The following is a 24,775-nucleotide window of genomic DNA, read 5'->3' on the forward strand; positions in this document are numbered from 1 at the left end:
TCTGGGTTGCTACATTACATATTTAATCCATTCGGTGTAATTACTAGTATTCAACATTCAAACTTTCTCTGATTGTATTTGATCTAAACTGGTATAGCACGTTTTGAAAAACCTCTGGTGACTCTTGTGCATCTCGTTCGGTTGTATTGATGTGACAGTATTATCTCACTGTCATATGAAATATCCAATAGAACGTTAAGGCTTCAGATAGCTTACAGCGATCAAGTTTATCAAGTACGGCCTAATCTACAAGGGAAATCCCCGATATTTCCCAAGTATCACTTATACTGCATCTTACCTTTATTTCCGGAAAATCGACTGAACACATGATGAACGTGATGAACGCATTTTGATTTCTCTTATTCATTTGAAGGATACAAGAGGATTAGAATTAGTTTATAGGTATATATACGTACGTACGAATGTTTTCTTACTATTGACATGTTATTTTAATACTAAACTAGTATAATACGAACTTTCAATCTATCAATTTAAAACATGTAAACATCCATACGTAAATAAAATGTGAGTGACATAAGTTAAGTTTAGTCTTATGTTTGTTTTACATGATGAGAAATGAAATATATATGTTTTTAATTTTCAAACTTAGTTATATATTTACTAATGACCTGACCATCAACATCTTGGTTACAAAATGTCTGATTTAAAAAGAAAATAATATCATGCTCATTAACGTCGTGGCATATAACTTAAATATAAAACAGCAATATGTTTTATTAGACGACATTTTTCTGAAGCCATTAATGTTAACTTTTTTTTCCAAAAATGATGATCAAAATATATACCTCGATTTGTGAAACTTTAAGAATTTGATACGCTTCGTGCTAACAGATGTTACATGTATTATGTACACGATGATATCAGATACACAGTTGAAGGCCGAGCCTGAAGTAATTTTTCGGTTTAAAGAGGATGCGAAACACGACGTGTACGTGAACTTGTACGTGTAGCTTTCATTGCAGGTAAATGTTCCATTAAACACGACGTACACGTGAACTTGTACGTGTAGCTTCCCGTGCAGGTAAAGGTTGCATTAAACACGACGTGCACGTGAACTTGTACGTGTAGCTTCCCGTGCAGGAAAATATTGCATGAAACACGACGTGCACGTAAACTTGTACGTGTAGCGTTCCATGCATGTAAATGTTCCATGAATCACGACGTGTACGTGAACTTGTACGTGTAGCTTCCCGTGCAGGTATATGTTCCATGAAGCACGACGTGTACGTGAACTTGTACGTGTAGCATCCCGTGCAGGTAAATGTTGCATGAAGCACGACGTGTACGTGAACTTGTACGTATAGCTTCCCGTGCAGGTAAATGTTCCATGAAGCACGACGTGTACGTGAACTTGTACGTGTAGCATCCCATGCAGGTAAATGTTCCATGAAGCACGACGTATACGTGAACTTGTACGTATAGCTTCCCGTGCAGGTAAATGTTCCATGAAACACGACGTGTACGTGAACTTGTACGTGTAGCTTCCCGTGCAGGTATATGTTCCATGAAGCACGACGTGTACGTGAACTTGTACGTGTAGCATCCCGTGCAGGTAAATGTTCCATGAAGCACGACGTGTACGTGAACTTGTACGTAAAGCTTCCCGTGCAGGTAAATGTTCCATGAAGCACGACGTGTACGTGAACTTGTACGTGTAGCATCCCGTGCAGGTAAATGTTCCATGAAGCACGACGTGTACGTGAACTTGTACGTATAGCTTCCCGTGCAGGTAAATGTTGCATGAAACACGACGTGTACGTGAACTTGTACGTGTAGCTTCCCGTGCAGGTATATGTTCCATGAAGCACGACGTGTACGTGAACTTGTACGTGTAGCATCCCGTGCAGGTAAATGTTCCATGAAGCACGACGTGTACGTGAACTTGTACGTGTAGCTTCTCGTGCAGGTAAATGTTCCATGAAGCACGACGTGTACGTGAACTTGAACGTGCAGCATCCCGTGCAGGTAAATGTTCCGTGAATGAAGACGTGCACATGAACTTGTACGTATAGGTTCCCGTGCAGGTAAATGTTGCATGAAGCACGAAGTGCACGTGAACTTGTACATGTAGCTTTCCATGGAGGTAATTGTTATTTGAAGCACGACATGCAGGTTCACTTGTACTTACAGCTTCCTGTGCTGGTAAATGTTGCATGAAGCACGACGTGCACGTGCACTTGTACGTGCACCTTCCCGTGCAGGTAATTGTTGTATGAAGCACGACTTGCAGGTTCACTTGTACTTGCAGCTTTCTGTGCAGATAAATGTTCCATGAAACGTTACGTGCACGTGAACTTTCCATGGTAATTGGTACGGGCGAAAAAGTAGTCCCTAACCAGTATGTCACAAAATAACTCAAACTCGTATTAAGTAAACAAACCTTACAGCGATAAAGATTGATCAATATTATTTTTCGTGATTTTATCACACATCAATGAGTGGCGAACAAACATGGAATGTAAGTATTAGAAGGCTAAAACTGATCTCATAATTGTATAGCAGTTTTGTGTTTTAGTGTTGGCAAACGTTTGTTAAGATGGCATCAAACAAGGAAAATTCTGACGGAACTGACGTGTCTACGGAGGAAATTGATGATAGAACCAACAAAGGGAAGTCTCCTACAGAGAGGCCTTGGCAAGAAGACAAAGGTGTTCCTGAGAGCTTGCTGTACGCTTATGAGAACAGTTTGTGGACAGATGTGACCCTGGAATGTACTGCAGAGGTTAGTGGTATATTTACAACATCAATATCTATAAAAACAGTTCACAAATAAACAAAGCGAAACTTCTTTATTTATATGGAATTTCACATCAACGAAATTTTATTACTTAAGATTTAACTAAGGTTGGTCATAATATGAAATAAGGCACTGCCTTAAACGGGCTCTAGGTATGTAATCAACTGCAGAAACTGCTAATGCAGTACATTTTTTCTTAGGTAAACAAGTGTCAAAGGCAAAAATTCATTTTATACGACATACTATGAATTTGTCTACACCAATTAGATTATTAAGGTGCATAACGAGTAAGGTTAAGGCAATGCAAAGCAAATTTAATATTTTAATGTTTGAAAAAACTCATTATAACAAACACAAGTATATTAATTTACCTAATACTGAATATCATACAAGCATTTACAGTACAAATAAATGATTCCTACTTTAAACATAAGAAGGTAAACGAAACAGATTGAGTTTATTTAAAACTAATTATTACAGTTATCTGACAATTAACCTGTACTAAACTATTTTAATATTTTATATTTTAATATTTTAACAGCATTGTGTATATTTTAGATTTTTAAGGTTCTGCAAATAACCTGGAAAAATGGTTTGACCACCTCAGCAGTTTGAAATGAATATAAATTCCCTGTATTTGATGTTGTTAGCACCATTCCATCATTGAATATAACGATGTATGCAGAAAGTATGAAAATATTTAATTATTTAAAGTATGAGTCTTTAAACTGTATTATACATCTTTAACAGTTAAAAAAACAAGAGGGCCCTGACGGCCCTGTATCGCTCATCTAACCCAATACAGATCATTAAGAATAATAATATGATCAAGTTCCATGAACATATGGTCATAAATGTGGCCTCTAGAGTGTTAACATGCTTTTCCTATTACTTGACCTGGTGATCTAGTTTTTGACTGCACATGACCCAGATTCGAACTTTGCCTATAGCTAATCAATATAAACATTCTGACAAAGTATAATGAACATACAGTCATAAATGTGACTTCTAGAGTGGTAACAAGCTTTTCCTATGATTTGACCTAATGACCTAGTTTTTGACCGCACATGACTAAGATCGAACTTGGCCTAGAGCTAATCAATATAATCATTTTGACCAACTTTCAGGAAGATACAGTCTTAAATGAGACCTCAGACCTCAATTTCTCGAAACTGCTTAAGTCCCTTATAACCGGATTAAGCTAAACTAACTATATTTGGTTTTCAATAATTTGGATAATATTTACTTCTTTAAGAGTTTTTATACTTTAAATAGGAATTTTCTATATGTTAGTTAAATTAAACCATTTTCATTTACCAAATTCCATTCAAGTATGTATTTTGAGTAATTGAAATATTAAAAGCTACTTAAGCCTGTTAAGCTTAAGAAGTTTCGAGAAATTGGGGCCTAGAGTATTAACAAGCTTTTTATTCAATTTGACCAGGTGACCTAGTTTTTGACCACACTTGACCCAGATTCAAACTTGACCTAGAGATTATCAATATTAACATTCTGACAAAGTCTCCTGAAGATACAGTCATAAATGTGAATTCTATAGTGTTAACAAGCTTTTCCTTTAATTTGACCGGGTGACCTAGTTTTTAACCCCTGATGACCTAATATCGAACTCGTCCAATATTTTATTGAGAGTAACATTCTGACCAAGTTTCATTAAGATAGTGCCCAAACTGTGACCTCTAGAGTGTTAACAGTCAAATTGTTGATGACGGACGACGACGGACAACTACGACGGATGACGAACACAGGGCGATCACAATAGCTCACCTTGAGCACTTTGTGCTCAGGTGAGCTAAAAACAAGCACATAGATTATTCAACAAATCATTAGTTATTGTTATTGATACATATATATTTATGTTGTAAACTTGTAATATATGCACAATAAAGCAATTTAACTGTTCACAACATTATCAGAACAAAAATGTACTATAATTATATTTTCATATAATATTTTTGCAAAAACAGACTTCAAAACTTCTATAGTTCAATTTCAGGCTGTATGCAACACATGCTGAAAGTTTGGCAATGATATATTAAACACTTTTAGAATGAGTATAAGCACTTGTGGTGTTTTCATAAAAAGCAGAAATAGCCATTTCCATCAATCGGTAAGCCGCAAACTTTTAAACTGCCATTATTTCCCCATGCATTGGATTAATCTGACCAAGTAAAGTTTATATATATATATATATATATATATATATATATATATTTAGAACAATCCAACCTTTGGGTAACTTTGATGCAACCTTTGGGAGACTCGTGTCGCCCATAGGATATATGTTGTGTCGCCCAAAAGTAATTGTGTTTTTTTCTATTAATTTATTTTTTTAAATAATAAAACAATTTTGCAAACGATTTTGGACGCTTTAAAAAGGTTCAGTCAGTAAGCACTAATCAGCAGGAATACCATTTTAGGGAAAAATCATGAATTTCAAAAAAGTGTGTATATTTTGAAAACAACCTTTGGGATACATTTATATTTTTATTAATAATTTTCTTGTCATAGTTATATGTTTAAGGTAAGAGTTCATAAATGTGAAAAACAAAACTTTTTTTAACAGAAAATTTAATTGTGTTCAACTTGAAAGATTTAAAAATTCCCTCAAAAAATTAGTTTCGAAATATGCGTAAATTCCGTGTTATTGTGTCGCCCAAAGGTTGATGTGAATGCAATACTTTACAAAATATAAGAAAGACCTGTACTTTTCGTTGCATTTGTTACTTTATTTAAAAGTTTATAGACACAAATGCCAAAAGTGCTTATCATAATAGTTTTATTTTAAAATGCTTTATTGAACAATTGCACCACCCTAACTATCCAGGGTAGCGGTCCTGACGCAACTACGTGAGAACAACGAATGGCAATTCTAAGTTCATATGCTAACTCTCAGATAAAACTAATAAGCTCAGAGTGAACCATTACAAGCCAAATACAGCACATATATCATAGTCATGGACCTATAGTGATTCATTACAGTTATTTGACATATTTTAGTATTGTGCCATCACAGATTTAAATGTTTTTCACTGTACATATCATTTTATCATGAAAACTTATAAGGTTGACTACAAAATATGTGGCCTTTTATACAAAAGCTGTATCTAAAATCTTTAATCGCTACTAATTGACCAGTCTGTATCTACAGAAACATAAATCAAAGGTAACAATTTCCTATATGGAATGCGTAAAGACTGCATGCTGCCGGTAACCATTCCAAAATGTGTATTCTAATCGTACTAGTCATTAAATAAAAGTCTTTTTTATTTCCGTTGTCAACAAATTTTGCGGAATTCATTAAAAAAAACAAGTGGTTTAGGTTATTTATTTTTTGATTATTTTGTACCTTTTTTATTATGTTACAGGCTCAGTTAATATATGTTTATTTCTTTATAAAAAGAACGGTCTAGCAAACGAAAAACTGTTCACCGCGTAATGATGCGTTCATACTATTACCAGGCAGTTGAGCGGCATTAACTTTATAGTGAATGATTAGTTGACTGACTGTTTTAAAGTAAATAGTATATGGCTGACTGTTTTAATGTAATTGTATGTGTGTTTCTATTAACGGTAAAAAGAACTGCGAAATGGTATATTACTGAAAAATATATGTACGTAAATAGTTTTGAATCATATTATGGTGACAATCGTATGAGAAGTAAACCCATACATATGTATGACAAACATACCTTTTGAGTGATAAACTTTTTATTCTTGCTTTATTATTCATTTATGGAAACTATTTATTGCTGATAATAGGATTGTAAACATGTATTTAGTAGCTTAGAGCGCACTGAACATGAATGACTGGTGGGTCCGACAGTAATCAATTATTGTCTCATAATAAGGAAATTCTGTGTCTTTCTTTCATATCTAACTCGGTATCCTTCATAACAACCATTATTTTTCTCAGTTTCGGTAAATGGTGGTACTTCTTATGTGGGAGTGAGAGTGCATCTTTAAATGAGATTCCCTGTCAGTTATTCTTCTACTAAATTTGTAACACATAAAATGTCGCAAAATAGTTCTCTACTGTTTAATGTCCAAAGAAAGTCCAAATTTAAGTATACTCAAATTTAATGTTTGTAAACATCCAACAGTTAACCGCTTGAACCCTGAACTGAGCGATGAAGAGACAGCACTAGTGTCCCGTCTGAGAATGTCCTGCCGTTGGAACTTAAACTGAGCAATTGCATAAAATAGTTTTGTTGTTAAAAACAGGTCAAATGAAATGTGATCCCAACAATCATAAGCAATCTTGCTGTACTGTGTTTATATGGTTACATCGTAAACGTGCTGTCTTTTAATGCCAGAACCTTTACCCATATCATGTAGTTTTTAGTCGCTGTAAAAAACTCATTGATATGTGTTCACCTTTATATTAGTGTAAGTAAGAGTGTACATTTTCCAGATTAGCATAAAAGTTGTGTCTTAGAAATATTTTTTTGAATGTAGACAATACAACGCGTTATCTCATGACTTTAATGTCGAGTATATGACGATATATGTTTATGCAAGCTGTGTTTAAATTTATTTGGAATACACAGTGACTTAATTAATGTTAAAATTGAAATGTGACAAATACTTCAAACATCATGAAATGTCGATTAAATCTATAAAAAGAAAGCTTGGGTGTGACTGTTGGTCAAGGGTATTTTGTGCATTGTACACGAGAGTAACTCGAAAGTATGTGCTTATGGTCATACTGATAAAGTGATATATTTTCACATTCAGATAAGTTAGAAACCGTTTACTTTTAACTCAAAATGGCCCCTAAACGGTGGCAATATTAAGTAATCAGAAGACCATATTTCCTTGATTGGATATAGTTCCACTCCGGACCAGGATTCGAAGCAGGGTTTCGTGCGAAACAACAATGCCGCTCAACCGCCTGGTAAATGACTCATTTTTATAAAAAAATTTTATAATAATTGCCCTTTTTAGCATTGTCGTCACTTTCAAATGTCGAAGCACAAACCTGGCACCCATATCGGAGAGCCAATGTCAAAGTTTGTAAACAGATACATTTTCAATACTTATCCTTTCGGCCAGCTCCTCAGTGTACGACCTTGCAATATATGCTACAGCAGTCCTCAAATTCTTAGACTTGTTTTAAATTTTTGCGAAACTGATCAAACCATCATTTGCTAAAATAATATCTTTAACCAGTTTTAAAAGAGTAATCAAAGTAATGGTAAACATACTTTTTCACTATGGTCCTTTTAACACTCGTTCGGCAAAACGTCAGAGACTTTCAGTTCTGGTATTTCAAGCTCATCATTGTGCAAAATCTACTAGCAAAGAAATTTCCATATGTCGTATTAAATAAGCAGGACTCGTGTACTTAACTATTTAGCCATTTAGTACCTTTTTAAAAGTCCAAATAATTCAAGTAAAAAGATGAATAACGATTTGTGTCCCCGTATTATAGCTATACACATACTCTGCTGTGTAAGTCAATTAAATGATCAACTTAATACCTGCATTTGCATTCTTATATCAATACGCAACTTTCCACAAGTACAACTGCACTCATTGCACTCAGCAAATGTATTCTACAAGGTATTTTTTTCAATTAAACTAAACGTTCTCGAAAAAACACCATATTTTTTTAAAGATAGTATATGCTTGCTCATAATTTCCTTCGCCAACACATTTAGAGTTTAAAATTGATTCTTAATGAGATCATGCAGTATAAGTCACTTGAAATGTGGACTACGTTACATATAAGGTAGGGAGTAATTCTCAAAATCATATTAAACCCTTATCTGAAGCTTTGGTTCCATGAACAATGCACTGCCACGGATAAGGCATGAAGGAAATTTTAGTAGAATCTGCTCTACTCTTGAAACCAGACTTAATTTACTACCAGGGTATGTTAGCTCAACTAAATGAATCCCAACAAAATGCATTGGACATTTTAATTAGGTTTATGTTAAAGCCTTCTTTCTACAACGCCAAATACCTATGGTTCGAATAACCCACATACTATTTATATATATATATGTTTGATGTACATACTTGTATCTTAATTATGCGCTCTACGTATATTTGTGGTGGAAAAAATGAACATATTTATATGAACACATTTATATCAGTTCTTTTAAAAAAAAAATATTGATCATGCTCAAAATATTGGACTGATATTACTGAGACAAACTGAGAAATATTCACATACTTTCCGTTTGGCATTACATGACTATGATACAAATTGTAGCAGGTCGATAGCCTTTTAACGTTTTACGCCATTTAATTTGAGTGGTAAAAATGTATAATATGCATTTATTTAGGGTTAAAAGGTTGTTAGTAAGTGCTTACACAAGATTATGGTTTAATGCGACACACATTTTATAAACACAAGGATAAAATAAGAATCTCAATAAAAATTGTCAAGACATTTAAAACATAGAAAATATACTCATGAAATAACTAAATCCCCCCCCCCACAAACAAAATGCTTGTAGGATAAAATGAATGATTCATTTAAAACATTATGAATTTATATTTAACGCATAATTAGCATTTAATTGCATCATGATATGATTCATATTTTTCCGGGTTTTGACAACTTCGCAGAGGGAGTATCCCTGTCCGAAAACGATGACCCACATTCTATTCTAAACGACACTGTACATGCAGATATTATCATTCATCGGCCGAAGCAAAATCGAAACACAGGTATATAGGATTCTGCTTTTTATATTACGTTCTGTAACTCGCAGATAATTAAATAATTGCTTATTTTACAATTTCAATCGCGTTATATTACGTAAAATGCAGTTTATTCGAACTATATTAACCGCATAACATAGATTGAGAACTCAATACAGCGTTATTTATAGCAAGCTTATTAATAAGCAGTAGCTTTTGCCCTCGAGGTATTTTCGATGCGAATGTAAATGTAAATTAGGCCGGTGACCACCGCAGTTCTAACCGCGCTGGGGTTGATACGACCGTGCGCGCATTAATTCGCCAAAAGTTAAAAATGTTATGTCGAATTGCCGATGCGATTTCATGAATACGGTTATAAAAGTATGCAGGCCTAGCTGCCTACAGCCTTATTAAGAACATACGAACTACCAGAATGCACCTGATTGCACCATGGTAAACAATTTTTAGAAGTGGAGGCAAACACATTGACGAATAGATGAAGAGCTACGCTCCTGACTATGGCTGTAAACCGAACACTAATTTATTCTTATTGGCATGCTGTTGTACGTGTGTGTGGGGTCTTAACTAGGATCAGGGCCTGTCCCAAAATGTCAGGCCCAAGTATTGGTGGTTGAGTGCGGGACGCGATGTTTACTCTTCCGAGGAGCCTCAATGTTTTTTTTTCAATGCCAATTGAACAACATGATAAAATATTAGCTTTGTTGTCATAAGTGACCATGCCCAAGCTGTCCCTGTTCAAAGCATGCCTTGGCCTTCGTTTATAACGTCTGAAGTAAAAAACAACACTTTTTTCCTCTGAAACAGCAAGGCACAGACCCTTGAAATAAGATCTTAACCATTATGTAATGGTGCTCAACACAGTTTGTTCATATTAAGTTTTTGCTGTCCGGACTGGCCCAGTGTGGTACAAGGTTTTCAATATACTTTGTCTTACTTTACAAATCTTCTTTGCCCGAATTCAAGATTCATCTACTCTCACTCACACTCCAACCACATTCCTGTAAGAGAAACTCAAGTAACCAATTGATTGGAAAAAGGGAAGTGACACTCAAGTGATCTGGCCCCGATTTCTCCAAAAATGTTAAGTCCCTTATAACAGGATTAAGCTAATCTCATTATTGTTTGTTTTCAATTTATTGCATTATATTAACTTCTTTCAGAAATTTTATACTTTAAATAGAAATTATCTCTATGATTATCACAATACACCATTGTTCATTTATAAAAAATCAATTTAAGTCAGTATTTAAGCTAAATAAAATAAGCTACTTAAGCCTGTTAAGCTTAAGAAGTCTCAAGAAATTTGGGCCTGTTCATATACACATGCCTCGCTTACACTCCACTTCATCAAGTGACCAATACGGTACAAATACATTATGTTTTAATGATCATATCGGATTATCTGCTTCACTATCATGGTGGTGTTTATAGTATACGATGTAAACATATGTGATTTGAGTACCTTTTGTCAGTAATTGCGACAAACAAATGACAATTAAAATTATTATTCTTAAAAGGAAACTTACCTTTTAAAACAGTTCGCTAATAAAAAATAAACATTTTGGATTGTAAATATCAGTTCTAAAATTCGTTAAAATGCATGTTTTCTGTTTCCTGTTGTTTTTAAAATATAACCGTTTTCAATTGTATCACGTGATTTGAACATATTCGTATATAATCGTAATGTAATTTAGTCTGCATGAAGTGGGCTTAGCGTTTGAAAATAAATTAAAGATGGAAGTTGAATGCACTTTATAAAAAAGCAAATGGATATAAAAGGCGAATTCATCTACTTCTTAAGAAAAATAACAAGCAAATCAAGAAATGTAGGAAAACTAAGATCGTATAATGATGACAGAAACAATAGTAATAATATTAATAAAAGTAATAATAATTATTATTATTATTATTATTATTATTATTATTATTATTATTATTGTTTCTGTCATCATTAGACGATCCGATTATAACGTCGCTAGGCCGCTTACTTCACACCACTAAGCCGCTATTTTCACGTACATAATGCTGTTTTTTATTGCAGTCATCGATGAATTACAACCATCAAGTTTTTTAAGGCGGTCAAGATCATAAAACAAAATAAATATGTGAATGGTGCATCCTTCTGAAAATTGATGTCTTCACAGAAGTCACGTTTTTTAAGTACATGTACTCCAATGGACTGTCCCGGTCTATCGAATATTGTCAGGGAACGATCATGCCCCATAGTCGTTCCAAATTTATCAAATATTTCATCTTTACTGCTTGTCATGTACATTATGGGTGGTCTAGTCGTGCACTTACAAATGTCCCACACACAAAACACTTACGTGTTACTCATTTCTGAGCCGTTATTACAGAGGATTAACTCATTGTGTGTGGGCGAGATTGGTTAATCTGAATTTGGCCCTTTATTTCCGAGTCCAGTCTTAGACCAAAATTGTCAAAATTATGCACCTAGAAAAAAAGCTGACCAGGCACATTGGCTTGTATTCATGAAAATCTTATGACCAGTAATATTCTTCACTTTGAAATGACATATGTGTGGATTTGACTGAATAAGTTTTATAAATGGCACCCAAATATATCTCATATAAATTCACAAGGCCACTTGAACCGACCTCGGAGGATTAGATGTAAATACAAACCGAATGAGTCTGAGTGTTAAATATACATGACAAGGAGAAACTATCTGCTATTTGGAAATATAAGTGACCTGAAAATACTGGGCTACATGATGTACATGCAATGGACTTCTATAAAATCAAATTTTCAAAAGGATGCGCATAATAGATAATTGTTTTGTTTCGTACTGATTATGAACGCCCAGCAAATCTGATTGTTGCAATACATCCCTTGATGCAAGAATAGGCAGCTAGCTATAAGTTCGTGAAGTTAGCAGACGAGCGGCCGTGCGGCGCGAAATTGCGCGAATTAGGGTCCTATCAGCATAGATTTGTTCTCTATTCAATGAAATTGAACATCCGTTTTGGGAAAAAAAACAATGATAAATCAAAGCATATTTATTCATAGATAAACAGAAATCATTTTTATATGAGCTTTCCCCTTTAACAATATTTTTTTTTCTAAAAACCTCAACACTCTGAAGCGAGTATAAAAATATTCAATCAACCAGTCCAGCTAGGGAAGATGCTGGTATTCGCTAAAGGATATTGATTTGTGAAAAGGAACATTAGATTTATCAATGTTTTATCAATGTTTTATCAATGTTTTAGAAGAAAACGCAAATAAAATAATTAGGAAGCAATTTAAGCCGCTAGGCTGCCTGGTCGCCAGGCCGCTTGCTTCATGCAGCTTGGCCGAAATACCGATAGGCCGCTAACATCACGTACATTGCAGCTTTGAGGTTTTACGCATTTTTATTATTCAGAGTTCGGTCAGGGAATTGATATGCATTTCATAACAGTCAGTTGGATTATTATTCTTATAAGTAGTAGTAATATAATAATTGTTAATATCATTATTATTATTATTATTATTATTAGTAGTAGTAGTAGTAGTAGTAGTAGTAGTAGTAGTAGTAGTAGTAGTAGTAGTAGTAGTAGTAGTAGTAGTAGTAGTAGTAGTAGTAGTAGTAGTAAGTAGCAGTTGATAATTAAAAAAAAAATCCTACATCACTTGAGTTGTTATTCACTCCGAGGTGTAATTTTACAACCCGAAATAGATTCATTCGCTATTTCTGTCCATGTGCTTTTCTTTATTAAGTGTTTCCGACTTAACATTTTGTGTTTTAACATTAAAGACCGGTTTTTGCTAAACAAACACAAAAACAATTATGTACGAAAACACATTTAAATAAGGTGATAAAATGAAAATAGACTATTTAATTTTCTCCTTTTTTAAATCAATATTCATGTATAAAGATTGATTAATTTGTACTGTGATTTAAGGTATTTTTCAGATCAATATACAGCAGTCGTACCTGGTTGACAATACGTTTAATATCAGTTTAATTCTAAACTAACTTAGTTACATAACATCGATGTTGCACGGATGATATTAACAAGCGAAGATCTAAAATATAATCCGACTGTATACATAATGGCACAGTCATACTGTTGTCGTGACGTGATATTATGACATGCGTAATCAAGTAGATAAACAGCTATTAACTTATTTTTTTTTTAAATATACAGTTCATGTTGACCGCAAAGTCAGTATTATCTATTATATCGCCTCAATCAATAAAGATATTTGGGTCCAGCTTATAAGTAATTAATTGTATATTATTATTATTATTATTATTATTATTATTATTATTATTATTATTATTATTATTATTATTATTTGTTTGATTGTTTGATTGTTGTTTGTTTGTTTGTTCATTCGTTCGTTCGTTCGTCCGTTCGTCTGTTCGCTCGTTCGTGCCTTCATTCATTCATTCGTTCGTTCGTTCGTTCGTTCATTCATCGTTCATTCATTCGTTCATTCGTTCATTCATGCGTTCATTCATTCATTCATTCATTCATTCATTCATTCATTCATTCATTCATTCATTCATTCATTCATTCAGTCACTCAGTCACTCAGTCACTCAGTCACTCACTCACACGATCACTCGATCACTCGATCACTCACTCACTCACTCACTCACTCACTCACTCACTCACTCACTCACTCACTCACTCACTCACTCACTCACTCACTCACTCACTCACTCACTCACTCACTCACTCACTCACTCACTCACTCACTCACTCACTCACTCACTCACTCACTCACTCACTCATTCATCCCAATAAAGCCATCTGGACAAATGCATTTACACATTTATCAATGTAACACAGACCAATCATTTATTAGAAATATGAACGCACGCGCAAATCACACGCTCACGCACTCGCACACGCACGCACGCACACGCACACACGCACACGCATTATTCTACTTTTTATCGATCCATCATTATCATCATTTATGCACACAAATTATGTTTGTAAAACATTAAGGGGATATTCATTAATAGACAGTCACACATAAAACGTATTTAAAACAGTTTATCGGTCGATTAAAAAACATATAATATTATGTAGTAAACTATACGTAACTCGTTAATATGTATAAAACAGAATTTACAAACAAAAAACTCATTCTTATTTCAGCTCTGTTGCAACTGAAATAAATTATTTCTTACAAGTTGTTAGAATTAGTATATTTACCTCCAAAAAAATCCAAACTGCAGAAGGCACGTATGTGTTTCTTGTATCGTTTTGTTTGCCCAAAATGAGCGATATCTTGTCTTCAAGATTAAAAGTGAGCTAACACGATTACAGACTTTTTGTAAACGTGTACATGAGACATAAAAATGCGTAACGAGTCCGTTTATTAAACGTCAAAGTAAAACATAGTTTAAATACTTCGTGGATATGCATCGCAAGCTTTAACAATTTGATGTATGTCGTTCAAATACTAAATTAAATGTTTTAAAGACTTATTTCTAAAATTATATATTTTAATAATTGATGTTTAAGAATTTCGTTAATAACTTATTCAAATGCTATGATATTTCCATCCGGATAGGGAAATAAACTGTCTGCATTCGGATTATAGGATTTGTTTTGATCATGCAATTATACATTGGGTATGTATTCATTCTCATTCATCAGTGGTTTTATAATGATGTTTCTATCGCATAGAATCATCACTCGAGTGGAGAGATAAGGTTGGTTTAAGCCGATTAAGAATAGTTCGTTCTCAAGAGGTTTAACACGTTCTCAAAGGCAGATAAACAAATATCTGCTATTGATATCTACTGTATAAACATACACTTGGTCGTATCCTTTCAATCTTTAAGATGCTGGTACAGATGAATAGACACATTTAGCAGTTAGTTTCCTGCTTCGAGAGTAATTGCAAATATCAGGATACTTGTATTGTATTAATTTTGATTTACTGTTATAGTATTATTGATGGCATTTTTAAATAAACCAAATTGACAATATTATTATCATATGCTATATTAAAGGGGTTATTTTGTCTATAATAACAAAGTGTTTTTCCTTAAATAAGAAAATGTCTGTATAATAATGCTTTGGGTAAAATCTTTAACAATAACGCATTAAATTTCACTGAACTAGTCGCAACTTCTTGCATCAGCCAAGCCTGGTCTGGCCTGGCATTTAAAGATGAATGGTTAAAGGATATATATACAAGCGCCACATGTAACAAGTTTCTTCGAAATCCTCAAGACAACTAAAGCAGTAATTCAAACTAAATTCATGATGCACGTACATTACGTATCTGCAATAAACTAAGTCGACAACACATAAGAATCAATTATTACTAATATCTTCTTTAAATCAACTTGAGTGTTTCGTTGATTGTTCCAAAATCATATTTCCATTTAAGTTTTATAATTACTTAGCATCGCATGAAAGTGAGTATCTGAAGAATGTTTTAAAAATGCAGTCAACTAGTTAATCAAAGTATCTGAGGTACCCTCCATGTGTGAACGACATCAACCTTAAATAGGCTCTATTTTAATCAAGTGAAGATAACTGCTAAACATGTAAAAGATCATAACCGCAGCCAGAAGCCAATAACTAGAATGGATAAGCCGAAATACAAAGTATAACCACGGTATTAGGAAGTAATATCACCGTAGCAGCTAATCAGAAAAGAAATGCACTTAGACTGTTAAATGGTGAAATGCTAAATAACATTTAAAATATTAGATATCTCTGCTTTGTTTACGCCCATGTCATTTTTCAGAAAGAGCGATACGGGTAACGGTGTAAGTTCATGTTTTACATAATTAAACGAAAAAGGTCTTTATATGCAAAGTTTAAGATTAAAACTACTAAATGAAGGTGATGTGACGCACAAAGACCAGGTTCTGGTACAAAGGGGACACTTAGGGCTACAATCTGATACAAGCCAAGCTATTATGCAAGTATGTGGACTCTGTGGGGGGAGCGGATTAAATAATACTCGGGTATAGTAATACTATAAGTCAGAAAGTAAGTAAGTTTGACATTGACATGTGCACAACACAAATGATATTCATAAAACAATAAGTCACCTTAATGTTAACAATTCTCAAGTATTGGTACATATATTAACTTATATAAGTATGTAAGTCGCGGTCCTGTTTCTCTTTAGCAAATAGTGTGTACTATTAAAAATTAAAAGTACTCATAAAGATTTCCAGAATACCGAACAGTTAATGTGTTAATCTAACTTTCTTCAGTAAATGAGGATACTTGGTCGGTTATACAATGTTGAAACATATACATGTTTGATACAAAATTAAATGACACAAGACATACTAATACAAGTATAAATGCTATGCATACAGTGTACTTTTTCTTAGAGCATAAGCTTTCACATTATTTCAATAACTACCTCATTTTTTTAATTCACTAAAAACGCTAATTTTTCGATGTCAGTAAGATAAATGAAATGATCTTCAGAAAGCACATGACCGATGCATGAAATTATTATAGCAGTATACAATGAGCACTTTAATACAGAATGACACTCATTTTCAACCTCTTTGGTTTCGCATAGTCTACAAAATCTTGCATCCAAAGGTTCACCTAGATAGATACCGCCCAGTTTTTATTCTTAAAGCTAATATACCAGTACGTGTTTGGGCCAGCAAAGAACGTTCATTTTTGGTCAGGCCTAAGTCTAAATAGCTTTCGTATTTAAAGTATCGCTTTAATACCGTATACGTTCTTAATTTCGACATAGATTAGACCCCTCTTGACAAAATGTTTATATAGTGGTTTGTTATTGAAACTGTCTATATGCCCTATGTGTGTCACGATCTTCTGAAACTCGCTTTACCAATTACAAGTTCACCTGTTATAGTCCATTTAAAACACCTGGGTGCACAGTCCGTTTAGGTTCATGAGCACGAGCCTATTCCAGAGGCGCAGCATGTTAATCCAACGTCTATTACGGGTTAGGATATAAGCCAGTGTTGCCAGTAAGCGCGGAAACAGGGGCGAATCTATGTACGCCAAGGGCATATCTTATCAACGGTTTTGGACATTGTGTGAGGATTGGAACTGCTTGAATCTCCATACTGAGGTCCAGTAATATACAGGTACAACACAAGAATTATACAACTTAATTCTCGTATGGCCTGAAACCAATGTCTTTTAGTTTATGCCCTTTGTGCCATTGCATGTGAAAATAAAATCGCCTTTGTCATGGAAAATTACTCCGAGGTATTTATATTTGTTAACAAATTCAAGTTCACTTTCGCCAATTCGAAATGAGTGTTGAATTTGCTGTGTGCGGCCTTTCCGGAAGTTCATGTATTTCGACTTAGACGTATTGACAACGACACGCCAACGTGTATAGTAACTGTTTAGGGCTTCAATAATAATAATAATAATAATAATAATAACTTTATTTAAAGAAGGTAACACATTAAGACATAGGCATCATATTATAAACAAACATAACACACGACTTATTTACAATGTGGCCTTCTGAAAGAACATACACACGCACACACACATAAATGCTTAGAATGAAAACGTAAGCATAAATTTATGTTATTTCAAAAGGGTACGTATTAAAATGTTATACGAAAACATAAAGAAACATGAATATAATACATTAATTATAAGATCAATGCCGAACAATACATCAATTTGTACCTAAAGGTTAACAAATCGTATCATTAAAATTTATTAACTGAGTAAGTAGGACAGTCACACATGTATTTAACACCTTAATCGAGATATATATAATGTAAAAACAATAGTCATGGAATTATGCGTACAATTCTTACAACGGTTTTTGCAATTGATGATGTAAAAAGAACTTCTTGCAGCAGGCTTTAAATGTATTTTCCGTGTTCGATTTACGTATTCGTTCTGGTAAAGAGTTCCAAACTGTCCCGCTGTAGCATGCAAACGAGTGTTTCTTGTATTGAGTTTTATGTCGAATGTGGGCAATGTCTTGTCGCGTAGAAGATAGTAATCCATATCTTGTATTGTTTGATAACTTTATAATGTCTCTTATATAACTCGGTGTAAGATTGTTAATAGATTTATATACCATAACAGCCGTTTGATATTTGCAACGGTATTCAAATTGAAGCCATTCTAATTGTTTAAATAATTCATGCGATGGCGTTCTAATAGGCTTAAAGAGAATAATTTTAGCAGCTCTTTTTTGAAGCATGGTTATTCGTTTCGTATGCGTTTGCTTGCTTTTCCCCCAAACACTACAACAATAGTCAAACATAGGAAGTATATACGATTTATAAAACAAATGTCTCATTTGATCCGTTAAAAAGTAATTAAGTCTTTTTAAAAGAGCTATCTTTGCAGTTACTTTCTTGCAGACAAAGTCAACTTGCAGGTTCCATGACAATGATGAATCAATAACAATTCCAAGCAATTTCTTCGAAGTTACATTTTCAATAAGTACATTGTCTACGAATAATTTGAGTGCACATGCATTTCTTAACTTTGCATTTGAACCCAGCAACATGCAATTCGTTTTCAATGGATGTATTGCCATGTTGTTTATTTTGCACCACTCCGATATTATATCTAAATTTATTTGCAACGTACGTTCAATTTCCTGCGTATTTGAACTTTTTGCATATAGGGTAGTATCATCAGCATATAAGTCAATCAAGGAATTTTCTATTTCAAAGGTAATGTCATTAATATATATAAGAAAAAGAATAGGTCCAAGAATGGATCCTTGAGGAACTCCAGACCTTATACATCTTCGTGAAGATTGGAAACCCCCAAACTTTACAATTTGGTGTCTATCTTTCAAGTACGAAGTTATCAGTTGAACGGTATTATCACTGAAATTGTATAATCTCAATTTATGTAAAAGTATTTGGTGATCTACTAGATCAAAAGCCTTTCGTAAATCAAGGAAGAGAGCACCTACATAGTTTCCATTGTCAATTCCATCAATCCAATCATCAATTATTCTTATCAACGCTGTGTGACAAGAATGATTTTCTCGAAACCCAGATTGAAATTCATGTATGATATTCGTATTTTTTAAAAAAAAATAAGCATGTTTTTCAAGCATGTTTTGCTACTTTTCTTCGGTGTCATTAACACTATATCGTCAGCTTACATGAGGATACAAATTTGACTGTCCCCGATAGCGATGCCACATCTTCGGAAGTTGATTTCCTTAAACGAGAACATTGGCAAAAAATGCAAAAAGCGTCGGTGACAATGTGCAACCTTGTTTCACACCAGTGACACAATAAAACCAGTCCGTTTTCGAAGTGTTAAACCGGACACAAGATAGAGAATTTGCGTAAACATTCTTAGTTTACTGAAATATAAAACTTCTCATATATTTTGTTAAGTAGTAGTTTGTATAAGAGCATGTCCCTGTGAATGTTACCAAAACAGCGTCGCAAGTCGACGTACGTTGAAAATGCAATTTTGTTGTTCCATATAACACTATTAGGCTTGTAAACATGATCTTCACAAGATGTATTGATCCGGAATCCATTTTGCTCGTCCGCAAGGATATATTCATTTTCGAGGTATTTTGATAGTTGTTTGTTCAAAAACGCAGTGTACAGCTTACTGATGCGGATAATAAGCTAATCCCTCTATAATTCATTGGGATACAGGCAAGTAGGGGACATATAGTTCTCAATCCTGACTCAAGCCAGGAGGGAGTATTGAGAAGGTTACTCAAAATGACTATAAGTGTTAAGGACCGCAGATTTTTTCTATCATACGCCAGTGTTTGGATATTTGTTGGTGTTAATACTTCTAGATTGTGTTGACCATCAAAGGCACCGTTTCCAGGCTTCCTCGAAGTATTGGTTAAACGTTTACCAGTGGTAAACTATCGGATTTGTACAAATATGAACGACAGGAAATGCCTCAAGAACTAACTTGAAACTAACTAACTTGAAGATGGTTATTATTATTATTATTATTATGAAATATAGAGGAAACGACGTTATATTATATGATATCCTCCAGTATGCCTGGTTGGATTTTGACGTCCGTATAAACAGCGATCTCTTTTGAATAAGCTCGGCTAAATTTGGTTCCCAACTTTGTTTTAGATTGTGTTAACATTGTTATTCAGACGACATTTTGTATCTAAGGAGTATTTTATAGCGCCTATAATGTGTTCATGTGTTCATAATGTGTTAAATTTAGCTTGGAACATTTGAATGCAAATAGATTATAATATATTTGAAGCCTTCATACACTGAGATTTTTCTCATCGTAATGTTTCATCTTTGAGTAAAATGTATAAGACAAAACAATGAGGTAAACCATAATATTTTTTCACAAGAAAAAGCAAAAATAAAATTACCGTTTAAGTTATATTTCAAAATACTTCTATATTTATAAAGATGCAAAGTGCATGTCGTTTTTTAAAATAACCAAATATAACACCAAATGAACTTTTATTAGAAAATGGAAAAATAAATTTGGAATGTAATAAAGCATACTAAATGTTCTTGCAGAAAACACTTTCATACTTATCACTTAGTCTAGTGCATTTTAATGGAATTGTGTATTGATTTATACCCCCATCTCCAGGATGTTTACACAGGGCACGTGTCCAGTCGACCATTTTACTGATTTCTTCAGCAGAATATGCATACCGCTGTATCGGATACGATTGTTGATTAGGCAGTTCTGTTATCTCGACACCGCCTTCCGTCTGGTGATCGGCATTTTCACAGCTCAGCTGATTTTAATCATTTGTTACTCAAATGCTTCGCATGGTTTGTAATTTGAAGACATATAATGATACTATGTCATGTCTGGCAGTATTTTAATGTCTTTGTTAGTTCATTATTAATTCTGATCGTTTCTGATCGAATAAATTTTGAGAAGTCAAATTCATATGATTAATTGAAAATGCACTACCTCTTCTTAACACGTTGTCACAGAGAGCACTGCAATGCTGACTATAAAAAAAAACACCAACAACAAAAAACATGACTGTACCAACAACCAGTCAAAAAGTCTTGCCCTAGAACAGAACATTACACAAACATTCAAAGAATTGGTTGATTCCAGGGCTCTTTTGCGAAGTCACATAAAACGTTCATTTAACTACGTCGCGGAGCAATAACAAAACAATGGAGGGGAAGGTGTGTGTTTTCATATCTCATATTGAAATAATATGTCGTCAATAATATAATGAAATAAATGAATAAAAGTTCTGTGTGTTACAAGGCGGTATTATAACGTTACTTTAATGCAGAGTTTGCCTTGATGTATTTTCAGGCAACATGCAGAAACACTCCCAACGCAGGGTATGGCTCAAAAATATTTTCTGTATATTAATTTATGTGACATACCTAACTGTCTTTTTGTAGTGTTGATGCCATGTTTCTATGCAAGTTAATGTATCTATGTATTAACCTTTTTATTGTAAATACATTTAAGATAGTGTTCACTTGCTGATCAAAGCTATTGCATTGACAAAATACAATATATGATAAACAGATAATACTGACGAGTGTAACGAAACCGGGCGCATATATCCTCCATCCGTCTTAAGACGGGTTTTTTTCAGTACAGACTTTCACTTATTAAATCATGATGGCATGTATTTTCTGTTACTTTTTCATAATAAATAACTGCACTGACTTAGTAAGTTGTGTTTACATGAAAAAGTTAGAAAATGACATTATAGAGTATGATTTTGGAAAGAGATCAATCAGAAGTGATCGAAAAGCTTTAACGTCAAAAGCCAGAACACAAGAAGAGACCACACAAAAAGATGGAGAAAATTAACTAAAGACTATGTATGTATCGTTACCAAAGCAAGATTTATGCTGTTTGAATCTTATACAGACTAAACGCGTTATATCTATATCTTGCATGAATAGTTTTTTTTGTCAAATTCTGTTCGTAACTATCCTTTTCTTCATACGCCATATCTATTGTTTTTAAATTTTTTACATAATTCTAAAATCTATTGCTTTGCACATTATCTTATATAAATATTTTTTTTTATAGAAACTGCCAAATGAAAAAAAAAATAATGAAGAGAAATAAAGAAAAAATACGGACACATGGATTTACTATAAACCGTCTTAGCAGGCATTCTGTTGTAAGAATTCACCATTAAATAAGTGAGTTTGTGCACTTAGTCTGATCATTTTAAAATATGATTTCCAATAATGATGATGTATGATTCCAGCGAAAAAATAGTTTTGAAAAACTAGGAGTTGAATATCTGTGATAACTAATAAAATTTATTTCAGCATTAATGTACGTGATAGGTATTAAAGTCCTTTTACTTAATCAATCTACTTTTATCTTTATTTGTTTTGTCATATAACGAAATTATGTTAATGTGTTGAGATTTCTATTTCTAGTTCAAACAAAATAATTATCTTCGATATTTCAAGAAACTTTCATTTTCAAAGTTGAGACTATAATTTTGAAACTTGATATGATCATAAAACACTCCAGAATGATGATATCAGCAGTATCCTGACAAGTCATCTTATGTTAATAAATGCCTACCACTAGCCACCGCATAGGAACATTTTCGAAAAATTGGAGCCCTGGTGTAAAAAGTAGGACTGGACATGTTTTGATGTTTAAAAAGTATTTATGGGGAAAGATAAAACATAATACCTTTTATACAGGAATGTTAGAATGTCAGTAATTTGGTTAACAATTGTAAGCAGTTTACATTCCCGCAAATACTCATTTTGCTTACTTCAGAAACGTTCACGAAAAGTTATGTCTTCCAAACATTCGATTATCTGTTTTTGAATGAGATTGAGATCGACTCCTACTCTTATTTGAAATTGATTGATATCATAGACAAAATAGTGGCTTACATATTTAAAGGGAAAGGTTGCTTTTGATCTGCATTCAAATGCTACCGTGGATTGTGATTAATCATGTTTTGTTCTCAAATATAGGTCGACAATAAACGTAAAATAAAAGTAAACGACATTTGACCCACGTGGTCCATCATTAATCTTTAAGACGAAAATCTAGCAAATATTAGATAAGATAAATAAGATCGCAGTGACTGATAATGTCATTGTTTGAATACTGTGACAGAAGGTTTTGATGTTCGGGAATAAAGTCTGCCATTGAGAACTGTATGTATGGCCTGTATATTATTTATGAGATGGAGCATCCTTGAATATTTTTCCTACCGTTTATGTAAAACCTACATCATATGTCGCATATTTTTCAAAATTTACTTCAGGGGTAAAGTTCTTAATATCACACTATTTGCTCTTTTTTAATATGTTTTAGATGTCGCAGTTGTCTATCGCATATGCCATATCAGTGTGCCCTTTTTTTTAAACCTAAATGTTGTTTATTTTTTAACGCCCTGTTATTCCCTTCGATGTGTGTTTAAGGTAGTTGGAACATATGATAGAGGTATTCCATTTACGGCTGATGATTGTTACATTTGAAGTAAGTTGCGATAAATATGCCACAAAATGCTACAAGCGAGTAGCAAAACTTTACTTTCTTTACTGGAACGAACATTTGTTTCTATTTGAAAATTGATGTACTCAAGATACATCCTGGACAATGCTCTGTCGGTATAAACGGACGCAAACACGACACGTTTATTCATCAATTTTGAACGTTCCGTGTTTTAAAAAGTGTATACAAAAGTGTGTACTAGAGTATTGCATAGTTAAGATACTGCCCGGATAAGCTTTATTCCAGATTAATTCGTTCAACAGTACTCTGACAATTAACAACTGACCTTAACCTTTGAGTTACATAGTTTAGGATACTGTGTGAGACACGCCTCCTGGTCATAGTGAGCTTCCATGCATGTTCAAAGCTCACACATAATAATCAAATTACAACTGGGATAATATAACATGTCACATAAAAAACGTAAGCAATAATAATGTATTATTAAACAATAACTATTGGTCGAAAAAATAAATGACCGGTTGGTGAAAATTTTCAATGTCTCCCAAAGGTCGCAACGATGTTACCCAAAGGTCGGATTTGTCCAAAGTTATCAATGTTGTGTTGTTTGACGTTGTGTCTGCAGACTATAAAATATCACAAACTAATAAAATCTGTATAATTAAGACATAAAGGCAGCATATTATGATATATCCAATGAGCTTCATAGAATAATACCATGGCGACGCACTCATAATACATTGAATGCAAAATATTCGTTCAATAAGGCTGTTAATAAGCATGAAACTGTAAAATGAATGTTATCGTTAAACATGTATTAGCATTGCATGATCCTTCTCTGACATTGCCTTAACCGTTATGTGTACGCTTATGAAAGATTATTGTACATCATAACATAGTTTTTGATTTGCATCACTAATCTTATTATTCGCATAGTTTAAAAAGTCCAA

At 33.6% G+C, this 24,775-nt stretch overlaps 1 protein-coding gene across 6 annotated transcripts in view; it reads left to right on the forward strand.

The window, feature by feature from the left end:
* The first annotated feature begins 268 nt into the window (after positions 1-268).
* Positions 269-24,775, forward strand: part of LOC128221069 (uncharacterized) — a 63,511-nt gene continuing 39,004 nt past the window's right edge. For 2 of the 6 annotated variants that reach the window (XM_052929508.1, XM_052929511.1), the window contains exons 1-2: positions 269-412; positions 2,537-2,743. Coding sequence is in view for 3 of the 6 variants with exons in the window: in XM_052929511.1 (XP_052785471.1) it covers positions 2,558-2,743 (186 nt within the window). In the remaining 3 variants the exon portion in view is untranslated. Of the gene's footprint in view, positions 413-2,523; positions 2,744-24,775 lie in introns of all 6 variants that reach the window. The other 4 variants (XM_052929509.1, XM_052929512.1, XM_052929513.1 and 1 more) reach the window with 3 other exon arrangements.

This window comes from Mya arenaria, chromosome 16 (genome assembly GCF_026914265.1).
Source record: "Mya arenaria isolate MELC-2E11 chromosome 16, ASM2691426v1".
NCBI lineage: Eukaryota > Metazoa > Mollusca > Bivalvia > Myida > Myidae > Mya > Mya arenaria.